The sequence below is a fragment of the Poecile atricapillus genome, chromosome 4 (assembly GCF_030490865.1).
Source record: "Poecile atricapillus isolate bPoeAtr1 chromosome 4, bPoeAtr1.hap1, whole genome shotgun sequence".
NCBI lineage: Eukaryota > Metazoa > Chordata > Aves > Passeriformes > Paridae > Poecile > Poecile atricapillus.
This window is the reverse complement of record NC_081252.1, coordinates 73,846,674-73,862,548: the sequence shown is the minus strand read 5'-3', so window position 1 is coordinate 73,862,548 and position 15,875 is coordinate 73,846,674. Positions and strand designations below refer to the sequence as shown.

The 15,875-nt window shown below is 43.9% G+C and overlaps 1 protein-coding gene across 1 annotated transcript in view; it reads left to right on the top strand.

Moving 5' to 3' along the window:
- The window catches only part of DDRGK1 (DDRGK domain containing 1), a 33,436-nt gene extending 18,455 nt beyond the window's left edge, over positions 1 to 14,981 (top strand). The window contains exons 5-9 of the mRNA XM_058838395.1: positions 5,896 to 6,018; positions 8,032 to 8,070; positions 11,162 to 11,218; positions 11,898 to 11,946; positions 13,474 to 14,981. Coding sequence (XP_058694378.1) covers positions 5,896 to 6,018; positions 8,032 to 8,070; positions 11,162 to 11,218; positions 11,898 to 11,946; positions 13,474 to 13,646 — 441 coding nt within the window. The 3' untranslated portion in view covers positions 13,647 to 14,981. The remainder of the gene's footprint in view (positions 1 to 5,895; positions 6,019 to 8,031; positions 8,071 to 11,161; positions 11,219 to 11,897; positions 11,947 to 13,473) is intronic.
- The last annotated feature ends 894 nt before the right edge of the window (positions 14,982 to 15,875 follow it).

Here is a 15,875-nt window from a genome sequence, read left to right as displayed (position 1 = left end):
CCTGGACAGTGACATGAAGTGACACTGGAACTCCCAGTCCCTGGCAGGGTGGCAGCCAGCACAGCACAGCAGCTGAATTTTTAAGCAAATTCCACCTGAGCTGGGCCAACCTGTTGAGAGGAATCTGTAGCACAGGACTGAGTTGTTCTCCTGGGATTTGACCTGGGCTTTAGCAATTTAGCTAGATTAACTCAGGCACAATTCAAGAGTTGAGTAAAAAATAAAGGTGAAATTCAACCAGGCATCTCTTCATACAGAAATATTTATTTACCTTCTTTTAATTTTGTTTCTGTTCAGTTGAGGGTTGTGTAATTAATTTTTGGTTGAATGAGGAAATTCTTACTTGTTTCTGGTTTAATTTGCAGTATTCCTAGTAAAGACTTCACTACAGCACTTCTATTTCACAAGGCTCAGGGAAAAAGAGGAATACAAACTAAGGCTCTGATTTTATTTGTTTGTTTGTTTTTAAATTTTGTGCACAATCCACAAAGTACTTCCTTGAACTTGGAAAATTGCTCAAATGCCTGAATCCAGTTTGGTCACTTTAGCCAGTACCTCTACCTACTTAAATCCTGTAATTTTAAGCTACTTTAGTTTGGTTTAATTACTTGTTTTCCCAGTATTTATCAGGACAGCAAACCCCCCCACCAGGCTGCATCAGAAACATTATTCTGCTTCTCAGAGGAAAGTGCTTTCAATATTTAATTTTTTTGCTTGTGTCTAAGTTGATAATCCAGTAACTGCTGAACATTTGGAGCGTGGATCAAAGTAAATGTGTCTGACAATATTTAGTGTCCATGCTCAGCTGTTTTCTGGTAATTTTAAATCTGTCTTCATGGAGTCTGTAACAGGAAACAGAACAATTGAAAGGAGCCTGTCCTTAGGCTCAGAACACCTCATCTTTCCAATCTTGTTACAGACTGATGGTGTGATGGAGAAGGCACAGGCTCTGTGAGCAGCGAGAGGATCATTGGGTTTATGGAATAAAATGTCATTTATTTTCCTCTAGAGGAGGAATTCTTCATTGCCACAAGTAATGCCTTGGCACCAGTAAGGCCTTGTGGACTGCACACGTGATGATTCCATTCCCTCATCTAAATTAGGAGGTGGAAAGGCAAAATTCTGAAAGATACCTCAAGCAGGGACTGATAGTCAGGAGATAAAAACCAGGGGGGAGCTGGTTTTTTAGAAGCATTTTGGTCACTGACATTGCTGTAGTTTATATAATCCCACAAGGCACAAAAAATTCATTTTATCACTGAAGTTTGCCTGAGAAATGTTGCAGTTGTCAGACACCTCATTTTCCCCTTTCTCTTCCCAGTACATCAGAGTATTTTTGCAGGGGCAAGTCCCCAAACAAGCACAGCCAGCTTTGGTAGCTAAATTCCACTTGAACCTTTTTTTTTTCAGTCTCTTTCCCAAGAAGTGCCACTAAAATTGTGCTGACAGATAGGAACTGTACCTTGAGAGAGTTATGGGGGCCAAAATCTAGTCTTGAGAAAAATACCCTCTATTTTTATTTCAATAGATTTGTATGCACTTACAAATAAAATGTGGTTGCCCCTTGGCTTGAGTGTTGCAAACCAGTATTTTTAAATTCAAGTTTCCTTTCCAGTGTTCTGCTGAGCTGATTGGCTACAGGCCTGAGGAAGCTCCTTTATAATTGGCATTTGCTTCAGCTCTGCTTTACCCTGGGGATTTCCCTTTCACTCTTGGAGTTTTTTGGTGGTGAGCTGGTTTGCCAGCCATCACCTTATCAATGAGAGTGAACTTCCTCTGGTGTTGCAAAACAGAGTCTTCAGACAAAACCTGGCAGATTGCTCACATAAAAAACTCTTTTTTTCCTTTGCCTGTGCACAAAAATTTTGGTAAATTTGCGTTTAAGTGCCTAAATAAAAATGGTTTGGATCTTCAGAGCTGTAGAAATGGAGTTGAGCCAGGATCACAAAGATCCTCTGGAAGGTTTGACCCTAAAGTTTGGACTCTGATATTTCACCACATAAGAAGAGGCACCAAGTTTTAGTTGTTTTATTATGTGAGCATCAATTTGTGTATGTCTCAGCAGAGCTCTTCATCATCTGTTTGATATTTATATCCGTTTTTCCTACATAAACAGTGCATTTCTGGAGGCTGATGGAGAACCACTCCATAATCTCAGTTTAAGCACCAGTTTCAAGTGTGTATAATTCCCTCAAAATTAATTTCTCCTGAGGGAGTACAAGTTAAAAACCTTGCAAAAAAACTCATTCTCCTCTGATTTTGAGGGGATAAGGACACTTATTCTGTCTGAGCAGCGAGGGGGGCAGGAATCCTACAGATCCATCTGCTCTGTGCCAAATTATTCTCTGCACAGTCCCTTTTAGCTTCCTGCAGAACCTGCACTGACAATACAAAAACTGGATCCTCTGCAAGGAGGGTTTCTGTGGTCCATGGCCCTCTAAAGATTCAGGATGCTGTTCTTCATCCTAAAAATCAGGGAAACAGCCACAAATAAAGGAATGACAGAGAACCAGGTGGTGGCTGAAGAGTGTCCAGTGTTTGCTCTGCCTTCCTCACTGTCAGTGAGATTTTCTCCACCCAAGCAGAATCCCAGATCCCAATTTGTAATCCCAAAAATCAAGGTGTGCTTCCAGCTGGAAGCCTAAGAGAGTTTTTTGGGATGCTGTGGGTTTCACCTGGTAAAAAGTTGGTCTCTTGTGCTGTTGGCACAGGGAATGTGTTTGGAAGCAATCCCTGGGATCAAGGTGAGAGGTAAACAAAGGGTGATGATCTGAAAGGAGCCTCACAGCACATCCAAGTCCTTGGTGGACACGAGGGACTGGGTGAGAAAAAGAACAGAAAACAAAGGTTTGAGTGAGTCATTTATTTATTTATTTATTTGTTTGTTCAATGTGGTTAAAGTTTGTTCTTCACATGCAGTGGAATAAATTAATCAAAAAGAAATCTTTACACTGTTCAGGCCCCCAGTCTGGGTAACATTCAGATGGGTGAGGAGAGAGGCAAACCCACTTCAAAAAAAAAAAAAAAAAAAAACAAAAAAAATAAAAGCAGACAGCTGAAGATGAGCATCTGCAGTTACCAAATTTCCATCTGCTGGGATTTCCCCAGCACCCCACCTATGGCTGGGGGGTGGCCCAGCCACTCTGTGCTCTGAGCCACGAGCTCAGAAGGAGCCTGAGTGCTGAAGATGAGGGGTTTGAAAGGTGGGGTTGAGCCCAGTGGCCTCTCTGTGAGCAGCACAAAATCCTGGGCTCGGCTGGTGTGGAGACCCCAAGGGGCTGTGGGTGTTTCCTGGGTCATCTCTCTGCACACACCAGGTTTTGTGGGAATGCTGCTGCCTCAGTCTGGCCCTGCAGCTCCCACACAGCTGAGAGGACATGAGAGAGGAGGGTCAGGTTTTTTTGTGGAACACAAAAAGCTGGGAATAAATATTCCCAGACATCCTGACCGAGCCAGGGTTCCCCTGCTCGGCCTCCACCTTGCTTCTCCCTGGCCACTTGTGCAAAGTCATCTCTCCCCTTGCTCTGAACCAAGCTGCAGCTTGGATAAATCCTTTTTTTCCTACAGATTGAATCATAGGTGAATTTAGGTTGTAAAGCATGTGAGGCTCTGCATGATTTTTTTAGTTTTTAGGTGCAAAAAGCAGCTGGAAATACTTAGTGCTACAGAGAGAGCTACAACCACCAGGAAGCTTTGGGGGCTGACACACTTTAGCTACCAAAGCAGTGGCTCAGAGCACCTGGAAATGCTCTGCTGATCAAAATTCAGCATCTGGAACACAAACTCCTGTTGGCAAAAGAGGGGCTGGTAGCTGAGTGCTTTGCCAGTCTCACAGCAGGGCTGCTTTTCTGCATGTGTTGGGAATGGAAATGCTGATAGGAACGTGCTGGGATACTTCCAAAAAATGCAAGGTGCTGTTTTTCAGGTAGGGAAGGACCACAGGAAGGAGCCTTGCTCGTTTGTTAGACCTTCCAGAAGCAGGAAAATGTGTTGTAGTTATTGTTGCTCTCAGTTACAAATGGGACACTGTCTTCTGATCTTTTCTTTTGTTGCAGAACCATCTAGAAATTATTTACCAAAGCAATTTGGAGGCTTTGTGATTGTTTTTTTTTTTATTCCCTCAGTTCAAATCCTTCTGAATTACAACCTCTCTAATAGACCAGGGGAAGAACATTATTCTTGTCTTTCCAGGATCAAGATGAAATTTAATGCACTTGCAAGAAAAGAACAATTGCTGTTGCTTCCAAATGAAATATGGTTATGTTGTTCTTGGCATCTGGAGTGCATATAAGGAAAGAAATCTGCTGTTGGATTAATTGTTGTGGTGATGAATGACCCAAAAATGATCTTGTTTTGTCTCAAGAGCTTCCTTAGATCTGTAGATTTTTCATGAGATAGCTGTTTAAAAAATGCATTTGGCTTTGCAGATACACTAAAATCCTTTCAGTCCTGTTTTTCTCATTCTTGGATGTTGGCAGGATTCTCTCTCCTGACTTTCTGGGAATTTGATGAAATAAAAATGGGACCAAATACTCTTTGTTTTTTATCAAAGGACACCTTTTTTAATATAGATATATTTTCTATATACTGAATAACCTGTTCCTGTCTCTCCCTGTTTTAATGGACCAAATATTTACATTCTAGCTATTTAAGGAAGCATTTACCAGTAGTGTCAAAGATGTGGCATGGCAAGCATTTAGAAATCAGTATCATTGGTCTTTAAAAGATCAGTTCCTCTGCTAATGATGGAGGAATGCCCTGGAGTTGTCACTGAAATTTGAAGAACTTCTCTGTTTGTTTTATTCAGCCTCTGGAATGTGATGGAGCCAGAGGCCAGATCCTTTTGGAATCTCTTTGTACCAGGTGCTGCACCAACATAAATTCCTCTGTGAAAGAAACTGTCCTGTAGTGAAACATTTTTGTTCTGTGTGAGCCATGGAATCTTTTAGATTGGCAAAGGCATCTGAGATCAGGTCCAGCCTTCAAAGTTAGTCCAGCCTTCCCTCAGAGAAGAGCAAAACAAGTTTTAAATGAAAATAATGGAAAGCTGCAAATTTAGGAGTTCCCAGTAAAGAGCTGTTCTCAGTTGAAACAGTTTCTAAGTAATCTGTCACATTCCCAAACCTTTAATCACCATTTTGATTTGTGAAGGTGTGAATTCCACAGAAGTAGGAATCACCACATCACTGATGCTGGGCTTGGAGTTTTCTGGGTCAGCTTTATTGTGGGCTTTAAGGCTTTAATATTTATTTCTGGGTAGTCCATGATTTATTTTTTTTATTGCAGATAACTAAAATCCTGAAGCTTTTGTTTAACAGCATGTAAAAACCACTTCTGTTAATACAATCATGCTTTGCCTCCAGTGCCTAAAATACTTTATATAATAGTTTATATTCCATGTAGGCACAGTGTGCTGGAAGAAAGTTTTCATAAGAAAGAGATTTTCCTTGAAAACTTGATTTTACTTGGAACTTTCACAGGCTGGCTTTTTCTCTCCACCCATGTAACTCCACTGTTCCTTGTGAGCACCCCCAATGTCCTGTAGTGGGAGAGCAGAACTGGGGCCAGGAACCAGAAATGTGGACGTTACATCAAAGTGCAGGGAGGGGCAGGGGTTTCCTGTCAGAAGCAGCAGATTCATGCAAATGAAGCAGGCAGGTTGGTATTTAGGAGTGGTTTTCTGCCCTCTGTCAGCTCTGGTAAGAACCAGCCCTGGCTGTGTGTGATGGTCACTGCCTTAAGAGTGGCTTCTGAAACTGATGGTGCCATCAAGGGACGACTTAGGTTCTTCTTAAAAACTTTTTATGTGCTGGCTGCAGAGAAAGAAGATGCTGTTTCACTTAAAACATGACTTGGGAAAGAGCAAACTGACCATTTGTCATCTTTTCTGTCCAGGAAGAGGAAAAAAGGAAGGCAAAGGAAGAAGAGGAGAAGAGAGAGCATGAAGAGTACCTGAAGCTGAAGGAGAGTTTTGTAGTTGAAGAGGAAGGGGTTGAAGAAACAATGACAGAGGAACAGGTACGTGAGGCTGGTTCTGCAGTTCCCCTTCTCTTGTTAGACTTGCTGCATTCTGTCTCGTGTAAAATGAACTTGAAAGTAGGAGTCAGCCAAAGGTTTTTGCTTGTGAAAGCTAAATTGTGTCTGTGGCACAGGTTAACCCTGGAATATTTCCTGGGGAATGCTGCTGTTCCTCATACCAGACTCCTACGGGTTATTTTAGAGTTCTGAGGGAACTTGCTGGAAATGAGTTCTGTCCTCCCTGTGTCTAAGAACTGAAATAAAACTCATTCTGGAATTCAGATAATCTCTCACTGTCAGCAGCTCTGCCTTATCCACAGAGACTGAGCCAGTAAAGCTGAATTTGGAGTTTGAAAGTGCCCACAGACCTTGGGGGCAATTACTTGGGTTTGGCTTTATTTTCTACACCAAGAGAGCTGCCGTGAAATCAAATTAAAAACCAAACTATTGTCTCAAAAGGCTTCTGATAAGAGAATCCTCAGGACAAACCCACACTGCTGCTCCTGTGGCTGCCTGCAGAGCTGCTGGGGATGGTGGTTGAAATGTGATGCTTGATATAAAATCACAGCAAACCTGAAAAAGTTTTGCTGTTGCAGGAGGCAGAGTTCTTATTTTGTCTGGTGAAAACCTGTTAGACACAATTTATTTGCTATCACATCCTGGAATTGCTCTTGGGTTGTAGCTGCCAATTTGAGCTGTCCAGTGCATTTCTTGGGCAGGATTTATTTCAGGGCCATGTGTGCATTTGCTCCTCTGCTGAAGAGACTCTGGAATTAAATGGATTTGCTTTAGCATGACTGAGAGTGGAGCAGATTGTGCCCACTGTCAAGCACCATTGACTCATTACATGTTCTCACTATGGACCCCTTCTCATCAAGAAAAATCCTCCATCAGACCAGGGTTAACACCAAGAGAAGTTCTGTCTGGTGATGGGGAATTCCCTGAGACACAGTGAACAGCAAAATGCACACTTTACTTGACAGTTCCTTCAAAAATCTGTGCCTGTCCTGTTAGGAGATGAGATTATCCCTAAATATTGATGTGTTCCATTTCGAACACCCTTTAAAGCTGGAAAGTGTTGATTGTCCATGTTCCTACAGCTGCCTGTCAAGGAGAAATTAATTCCATGGCAGAACAGAGAAGGGTGTTCCTCACCTGAAAGAGCTTGGCAGGCAGTTGATGATGCCTGGATCTCAACCTGAGATAACTTTGGTAGGGGTGGGGAGTTCAAACTTGAATTGCAGGTGATTTAAAAGTCATATTCAGAAATAATAACAGGTACAGAGTCATTTGGAGACAGCAGAAATGAGAAAGAAATTAAGCAGTCACCCTGGCCTTGTGGTGGCTGAAGTACTGAAGCATTTCAGTATCCTGTTAGAAAAGCTGACTCTGCCTTGTGTTGTTGGGGCTGCTTGTGCTGAAAATCGAGCTCTTGACTCCAGAGCTCACCGGTTAATTACGGCTGATTGATTCCCAGGGTTGCAGAGTAACCTGATCTCCTTTTAACTTCAATGCACACTGTTTGCATTGCCTGTGAAGTGGAGCTGCTCACATTAATGCACTGGATTTCAGGTGCATGGCTTTGAAATGCTTGAGCCTCCCCGGGTTCTGTGCAGCTGTGCTGCACTTGGCCATCTGCAGGTCTTGAATCACTCTGGGTTTTCCTCTGCACAAAATGTCCTTGGTGTGTGACTTAATGAAGCTTAAACTCACCCAGGTGTGGTTATTTCAGGGTATTTATGATGGGAAAAATAAAAAACTATATGATAACTTTTCAGGAAACACCTTAATTGTACCTGAGCCACATTCTGTCTCAGAAAATACCTGTCAGAAATCCCTTGTGAAGATTAAATCTAGATGACTTTTCTTCCCAGTTCAATATCTCAGTGTGTGTAGTTAAAACTTAGGAATGATGCAATCCAAACATTTTTGTAGTATTTATACTCAGCGAGTTTTTGATGCATTTAATGCTCATAAATTTAAAATAACAATTGTTTTCCTTGCTGTCTCCAGTCTCGCAGCTTTCTTTTGGAATTCCTGGAATATGTTAAGGTAAGGTGCCTTTGTTTTTTCTCCTTAGATGGTGTGAAATACCTTTTGTCAAAGAGGGACATCTTCACTTCCCCTTTCATTTATTTCAATATTCAATACCTAACAAAAGTGATACTTTCAGTAAGTGTTTTTTACTGAACCACACAAGCACATCCATCACTGCTAAAACAGTTTAATTCCAGCTGTAGTCCTGGCTTTTGGGGCTTTGGCTCTTGCCCTGTGGTATAAGACAGGCCTGGTGGATCTCCCTCAGAGTTTGTGGAAGCAATGTTTGCTGTGGATTGGGATTTTGATTTCAGGCTTTTTTTTTTGTTTGTGAGCATCAGCCACTGATTTAAAACCAGTCTCTCCATGTGAGCTCAGCAGGAAGGAGAGTTGCTGTACCAGGAGGGTGTTTTGGGGCCTCCAGTGCTGGCACTGGAGAGCTCAATCCCGACTTTTCCTGTAATTCCTTCACTTTTTTCCACCCATGCAGCTTCCAGTGCTGTTTTTGTGTTCAGCAGGGCAGTTTAAGAAGCAGCTCCCTTGTTTTAACCAGGGTGTGCCAGTCTCCCTTTCATCCCATTGTGTGGCTGGGGATTTAAAACCTGGGCTGTGCTCATGAGGGTTTGAGCTTTTGATCTATGAGGGCAAATGCTCTCCACTATTGCTATATCAAAGGTCAGATGCATTTTTCTCCTCTCATTCCAACCCTGTTAGGAAAATCTTTTTTCCTAATGAGTCCCTTTCTTCCTGTGCTGGAATCTGAACTCTCAGGATGTGTGAAGTGTACAAAAGGCTTCTCTAGCAAGGAAATCACTTGGATACTTAGCGAGCTGCCAATCATTTTGTATTCCAAAATCTCAAGGCTTTGGGCTGGTTTTGCACATCCATTATCCCAGCAAAACCCTGGACTTAGAGCAGATTTATCTGCTGGACTTAGAGATTTGCCTCATGGATAACTCTCCTTGGGGAGTCCTTTGGAGTGATTTCCAGGCAGTTCTGGACAAGAGCTCGGCACAGAGCCCTCCAAAGCTCAGCTGGGCTGCTCTCTGCCTCTCTTTTACCTCTGTAGGTGAAAAAGGAGATTCCAGTGTCCCTTGGGATCTTCCACAAACACTGGGAGGTTTCCAAGGGATGACACAGCCAGGGCAGAGTTTTGCCCATTGCCCCAGAGGTTGTGGTGGATGGACCAGATTAGTCACAAACTCCCAGTTCAATGTTTCAGCACTAAGTTTTGTATCAGTCACTTCATCTTGACGTCAGAGAAATTAAACTTGGGCTGGAAACCGAAGTCTGAATTTCGACACCTGATTTCCTCTGCAGCAGAACTGGGGCATCACTTTCTTTCACAAGTTTTAAGTATTTTTCTTTAATCTTGAACGTGTGCTTAATGTATAGATTATGATTGCCCTCATCTTCTGTTCTGTTCACAGAAACCATTGACAGGAAGCAGTGCTGAGCTGCTCGTAGCTGTCTGAAAAAATGTATAAATTAAGAGTAATTGGCATTTTTTAAAAAATAAAATTGAATTTAGCTCTTCTGTTGAATAATTTCTTATGCTGGTATCATTGACTGGAGATAGCTCACCCCATGCTAAATTCTTAAGGGTGCTGGAAGCAAAATGCAGCCTCTTGCTCTGTTTCATCCCTTGCTGAGGACAGCAGCAGCATCACCCCTAAAATGAAATGTATTCAGGAAAACATGGATGTGTTTTTGTTACTGAAGGAAAGTTAAGCCTGTCTCTAGAACATGATGCATGTTTAGGAATGTTTTATTCCCTGGGGACCTCGTGGTGTGTTTAATTCCAGAGTGTGGGGGGCTCATCCTCATCCCACCTGACCCCCTTGGGCTCTCATTCCCAGCAGGATCTGTCTTGGAAAGCTTCCACTAAACTCGGTCTTTGAGGGGGAATATCTTTAAGTGAAGGTTTAAGTCCTGTTTTTCTTGTTCATGTGGCTTTGCACCAACCCCCCCAATCCCTTTAAAAGAAGATGTGACGAATGTTGGCAGTTCCCAGCTCTGAGAACTGAATTCCATGGACTGGTTCCAGTTCCATGTGTTCAGTCCATGGTATTCAGTTCTCTAGCTTGGCTGCATCGAACTTCACAACTGCTAAATCTGTGTGTGGCTTTCTTTTTGGTCTGATTTTATTAATGAAAGAGATTCATCTATTTCAGCCTCTATTTCCTCAGTGGCCTCCCAGTATGCTCTCAAGACCAGAAACAAAGGACTTTATTGTTTGAAGTATTTAATTTGTTAATGGAGGTGCAGCTCCTGTGGCTGTACATACCTGGATTTTAGGAATGTAGTCCTGAATATTAACTGAACTTTCCAACAGTTTTGTCTTTTCCAAGCTCCTTACAAACACTTTTGCAACTAAACAGATGAGTTCCTAAAACTTTGGCAGAGAAGAAAACAGGAACCAAGTGTCTCCAGACAAGCACTGCAGGTGTTTTCTCTGGAGCTACAGAGAAGCACAAAACCAGATGTGAGCAGTGGTGGCTGTGCCCTGACTGAGAAAAGCTGCAGGAAGAATCTGTCAAAAGCAAAATGACAATTTGCAGTTCCAACACTGACAATTTTAATAAGGTGTTGGCTTGCTTAGGAAGATTATTATGGCATTAATACACATGACATCAGTAAAACAGACTAAAGCACTTAATGCTGCCAGTCTTGCCTGGGTTTTATGTAAGTGCTGATACACACCAGTGATCATTTTAAAAGGTGCTTTGAAACATGATGAAAGAAGGAAGGGATCTTGATAAAAGACACTGTAAATTAAAGGAAGCAGCTGAGAAACTCAGGAAGTGGGGGAACAGAGTCATGGCTGTTCCTTGTGCTCATCCTAAAGTAAGGAAAAGTCCAGGCTCAGCACTGGCAGATGTGTTTGAGTCTTGCCCTAAGTGGGTCAGAGCACTCAGTCTTTCCACAGAGCTCACTGCTTTAGGTAACTCGAGATTTTTTCATCAGAGGAAAGTGCTTACGAGGAAAAGTTACTTAAAGGGACAGGTTCTGCTGTGTCTGCTTAATGCATTTTTTATTTGAATGGAAAAAAAAAAAATAGCCCAACTTTCTTGTTCATCAGCTTAGCCCTTGTTTGTTTCCACAGAAAACAAAGGTTATCCAGCTGGAGGACTTGGCTTCACATCTGGGTTTAAGGACACAGGTAAGCACTGATTTTTGGGGTGGAAGTATTTATTTTTGCTGAGTCCCTGCCTCCCTCTTAAACCAGAACTCAATTTAATGTGCAGTGGGTTACTTAAAGGAATTTATCTGTTTAAAATCCAAATTACAATTCCTTTCTGCAGTCTTATAACAACAAGAAAAAGAGAGAGGTAAAACTGTAGAAACCAACACTTAAGGTGCAGTGGAACTGCATGCTTGGAGTAACTGTAGAGTAAACCCAGCCATAAATTCAGCAAGTTGTTCCTTTGGGTTGGTGAGAGAGGATTGCTCCTAAAAGGAGCAGGAAAAGATAGAAAAAAGTGTGGAATTTTTGAGCAAGGGCCTTGGAGAAGGACCTCAGTGTGCTTCATGGAACTTGATGGCACTGCACAGCCTTTCCATGGGGAGATTCCTATAACCCCCTGTTCCTTGAAACAGGCAAGTCATGGCAATAAAAGTCTCTTTTAAGGGATAAGGAATTTAATTTGAATATCCCAAACTGCAGAAAAAATATTATCCCTCATAAGAACAAAGGGCTGATTGCACCTCTCTGTGTGGGAGTACTGAATTCCTTAATCCTGAGGGATTTCAATATAAACCTCTGTAGTTCATCTGAACATGTGAAATGGTTTTTGCTCCCCTTTTGATCAGGCTGTTATTCCCTTTTCTCTTCTGCACAGGATGCAATTAACAGAATCCAGGACCTGATGGCAGATGGCACCCTGACAGGTGACAGCCAAAGCACAGAGGGGATCTTTCTGTAGCTGGTGAAGAGGTGGTGGTGCAGAAAATGCCTTCCCTGTGGCAGAGAGAGAGAATTCCAGTGTCATTCCTGTTTCAAGGATCTAGTAGGACTTGATAGCTAGATCTTTATGTTTTATTTATTTACCCATCTGCTGAAGGCTTTTTTGGGGTTGCTGAGCAGCCAGCTGCAAATGGGGCCTTCTGAAATCTGAGTTTGAGAGGATCAGTGGGATGATTTGGGGTGGTTTCCAAGCCTGGTGGTTAAAGCCAGGACTGGGGTAGAGGCAAGCATCCCAGAGCACTGCAGGATGCTGGAGTCAGTGAAGTGCTTGTTCCCAGCCCTGTAGCCAGCCAGTCCAAGTTGGAATGGCAGCAGAAAGTGAGCATGAACAAGGCTGGTTTAGTGCTGGGCAGCCTTGTTCTTTCCAAGGGTGAAGTAGAGGAAGGTGCCAGCACAGACATTTATTGACCTGATCTTGTGCTCGTGGCTGGAGAACAACTCTCTCAGCAAATACACATGGAAACCCTTTCAAATGCCCTAAAAGTGCCTAAAAATCCAGGGATAAGGATGTGTGCTGTCCTGGCTGGCTGTGCCCAGAGCCAGGGAGGCTCTGCTTTGGTGTAATACGTAAAAACACAGTTCTGTTCTCAGTCTGGCTGGAGCAACAGAAAGATGGAGGCTGAGCTGCATTCCCTGTCAGAGGGGAAGCTGGAAAGGCTGAGCTGAGCCCCACAAGGGCTCTCAGGAGCCTCCTGTTCTGCCTTTCTCCAGCAGCTGCCTGAGCTGAGAGCATGAGCACCAAAAAAGCAGGGCTACCAGGATGGGGAAGGGTCTGGAGAGGAACCCATGTGAGGAGCAGCTGAGGACACCTGGCTTGTTCAGCCTGGAGAAGAGGAGGCTGAGGGGTGATTCATCAAGTTCTGCAGCTTCCTCCCCATGGGCAGCTCTGATCTCGGTTAGGGACAGGGACAGGACGCAGGGAATGGCTGGAGCTGTGTCAGGGCGATTTGTGTTGGAGATCAGGGACAGGTTCTTCCCCCAGAGGGTGCTGGCACTGCCCAGGCTCTCCAGGGAGGGATGGGCACAGCCCCGAGGCTGCCAGAGCTCCAGGAGAGTTTGGACAATGCTCTCAGGGCCAGGGTGGGATTGTTGGGGTGCCTGTGCAGAACCAGGAGCTGCACTGATGATCCTGGTGGGTTCCTTCCAGCTCAGAACATTCTGTGAGTCCATGAAAACGAGGTACCTGCAGCAGCTGGTGTGGAGCTCTCAGCCAGCTGTTCCCAGTGCACAGAATGTGTTTGTCATTTGAGCAAAATGAGCATTCTCAGAGCCCTGGGCTGCTGGCACAGCCCAGCTCCAGCACCCAGCAGTGGCCAGGAGATAAAAACCTGCCTGGCCTAGAGAGGAAGTGCTGCCTCAGCTGGAACATCCTTCCCAGCCAGTGTGTGCTGCCTGTTGGGAAGCGATGGGAGCCCCAGTGCTGAGTGCAGGGTGCTGTCTTTGCCCTGCAGGTGTGATTGACGACAGGGGAAAGTTCATCTACATCACTGCAGAGGAGATGGCAGCCGTGGCCCAGTACATCAAGCAGCGAGGCCGAGTCTCCATCGCAGAGCTGGCCCAGGCCAGCAACTCCCTCATCAACCTCCAGCCTGACAGCAGAGCCGTGGCTCCAACCATGGCCTGAGCAGAGCACTGCAGGGCTTTCACCTCTTAATGAATAAACCACGTAATTAAAAGCAAACGAGAAGCTGCCCGCTCCGTTGGTGGCTCCTGAAGGTAGGATGCTCTTTGGAAGCATCGGCTGCAAACTCAGAAATTTCGCTTTTCCTTCTCTTAGAAGCGCTGTTGAATGGTAGAGTTGATTGTACAAGAGACTGGCCAGGAGCTCAAACACTGATGCAGCCCAGGAAGATCAGTAATTTATCCCTTGGCAGCCAGTCTCACGTTGCAATAAACAAACTTTTTATTGTTTGAAGAGTCTGTATCCAATAGATTTGGGGTTGGTAACATTCAGGATTCTCCAAGCTTGCTCTGCACTTTAACTGTTCAACTTTGTGATGGACACAGCCATAGGTGTGTAGGTTTTGGCTGCTGTACCCAGGTTGGAAGGAAAGAGTAAAAAGTAAACATTTCACATGTGTTGAAACACATCCTGAAACTCTGGAAAGAATTGTTGCTCTGTTTAAAATTCCAGGGGCTATTTCAGGAAACCTTTGCTATATAAATATGTTTTCCTTGGTTTATGTAATATAAAAAGTTTGCTTGCAGACAAGCTGCACCATTTCCCTGTGGCCAAGAGACAGAAACCCCTCCAGGGAAGGGCTCACTGAGCTCATTCATTGTGCAGGCCAGTCCTGCTGATACCAGGCAGATCCTGCTGATTCATCCTTTGAAGTCAGAGCCAGCTCAGAGTGTCTGAAGGCCTCAGACATCCCCATCCCGTGGCCTCTGTGTTCTGCAGGCTTGGGGGTTTTTAAATAAAGACTTCAGACACTCTGAGTCATGCAATTAATGTTCCAAGTTAATGATTATTAATGTATTAATTGTACGGGTCAGTGTATTTCCTGCATAAGAATATTTATTTTTTTAATCATTCATTCATTCTCCTTTCTGAAATCAGCAGAATTTATGTGGATAAACAGTAATTGGGGAGGACAAGAGGTTTTGTGTCTGCCAAACTTAGAGATAACTTGAGCAGACTAAAAACCACGTTATCAGTGGGATGAGACAGCAATAAAACAATGGAAGGGAACATTTCCTTTTAATCTTTGCACTGCTGCTGGATGTGAGATTGCAGGAGAGTGGAGTTCCACCAAGCACCACGTGTTGGTGTGAAAGATCAGCACATCCTGAGTGCTGTACAACCACAGCCAGAAAAAAGATTATTTAATGTTTGAGGCTTGTAAAGCCTCTTACTTACAGATTTCATATTAAATTTTTTAAAAATATTTGGGTTTGCCATTATTTTTTTTTTGTTCTGTCTTAAACTACTCTTGTAATAAAACCAACAATATTGAAAGAATTGCAGGGGGTTGTGTTAGAAATGGGCAGGGGCATGGTTGGGGTAAGACATGACTGAGCTCTGCCAGCAGCTGCTCTGCTGTCCCAGCATTTCCATTCCTGTTCTTTTAACCCAGCTGCATCCTCTCAGCACTCAGGAAAACTCATTTATCTCTCATTTTGGGGTGCTTTGCTGCATGTGAATTGTGAGGCTGGGGATGTACACGAGCCAGGTAACAAAAAACATGAGTGGGGCTTCTAACTCTGCTGAAAAGTCCTGTGGAACAACCTCTCCTCTGCCTTGAAGGAATTGTTGAACTTCTCAGTTTCCTGAGGTGAGGACAGGTGGATGTTGGTGCTCTGACCCCTGTGCCTTGGGGAACAGCCACCACTGTTCAACTGCAGCTCCCTTTTCTGTTAAAGGAGTTTTGGTGTTTTCTAGGAATTCACTTCCAAAGTCCCAGGAGGCAGTTGAAAGTCTGGAACACAACTACTGCAGGCCATTTGTTTGGATGGTTTGTAAATGAGGCAATTCAAAGCTAAGCTGCTGTTTCAGTCTCTGTCTGTGGCAGTGGAGGGGGAGGAAATTCAGGTCTGTGCCCCTGACTTGACTGGCTGAGTTCAAAACACACATTTAATATATTTTATATATCCCAGAGAGACATCCCTGGGTGTCCTAGCTGAGCTGGGAGTTGTCCCCAATGTCCTGGGTGGGGAGAGGTGGAACAGTCTGGGGGTACTGGAATGTTCTCCTCTCCTAATACCCAATAAACTCCAGTGTTTAGGTATTAAACTTCATCTCCCTCCAGCCTCTCAGTGCCTGAAGTCCCAAGAGAGCTGGAGAGGGATTTGGGACAGGGGATGGAGGGACAGGACACAGGGAATGGCTTCCCAGTGGCAGAGGGCAGGGCTG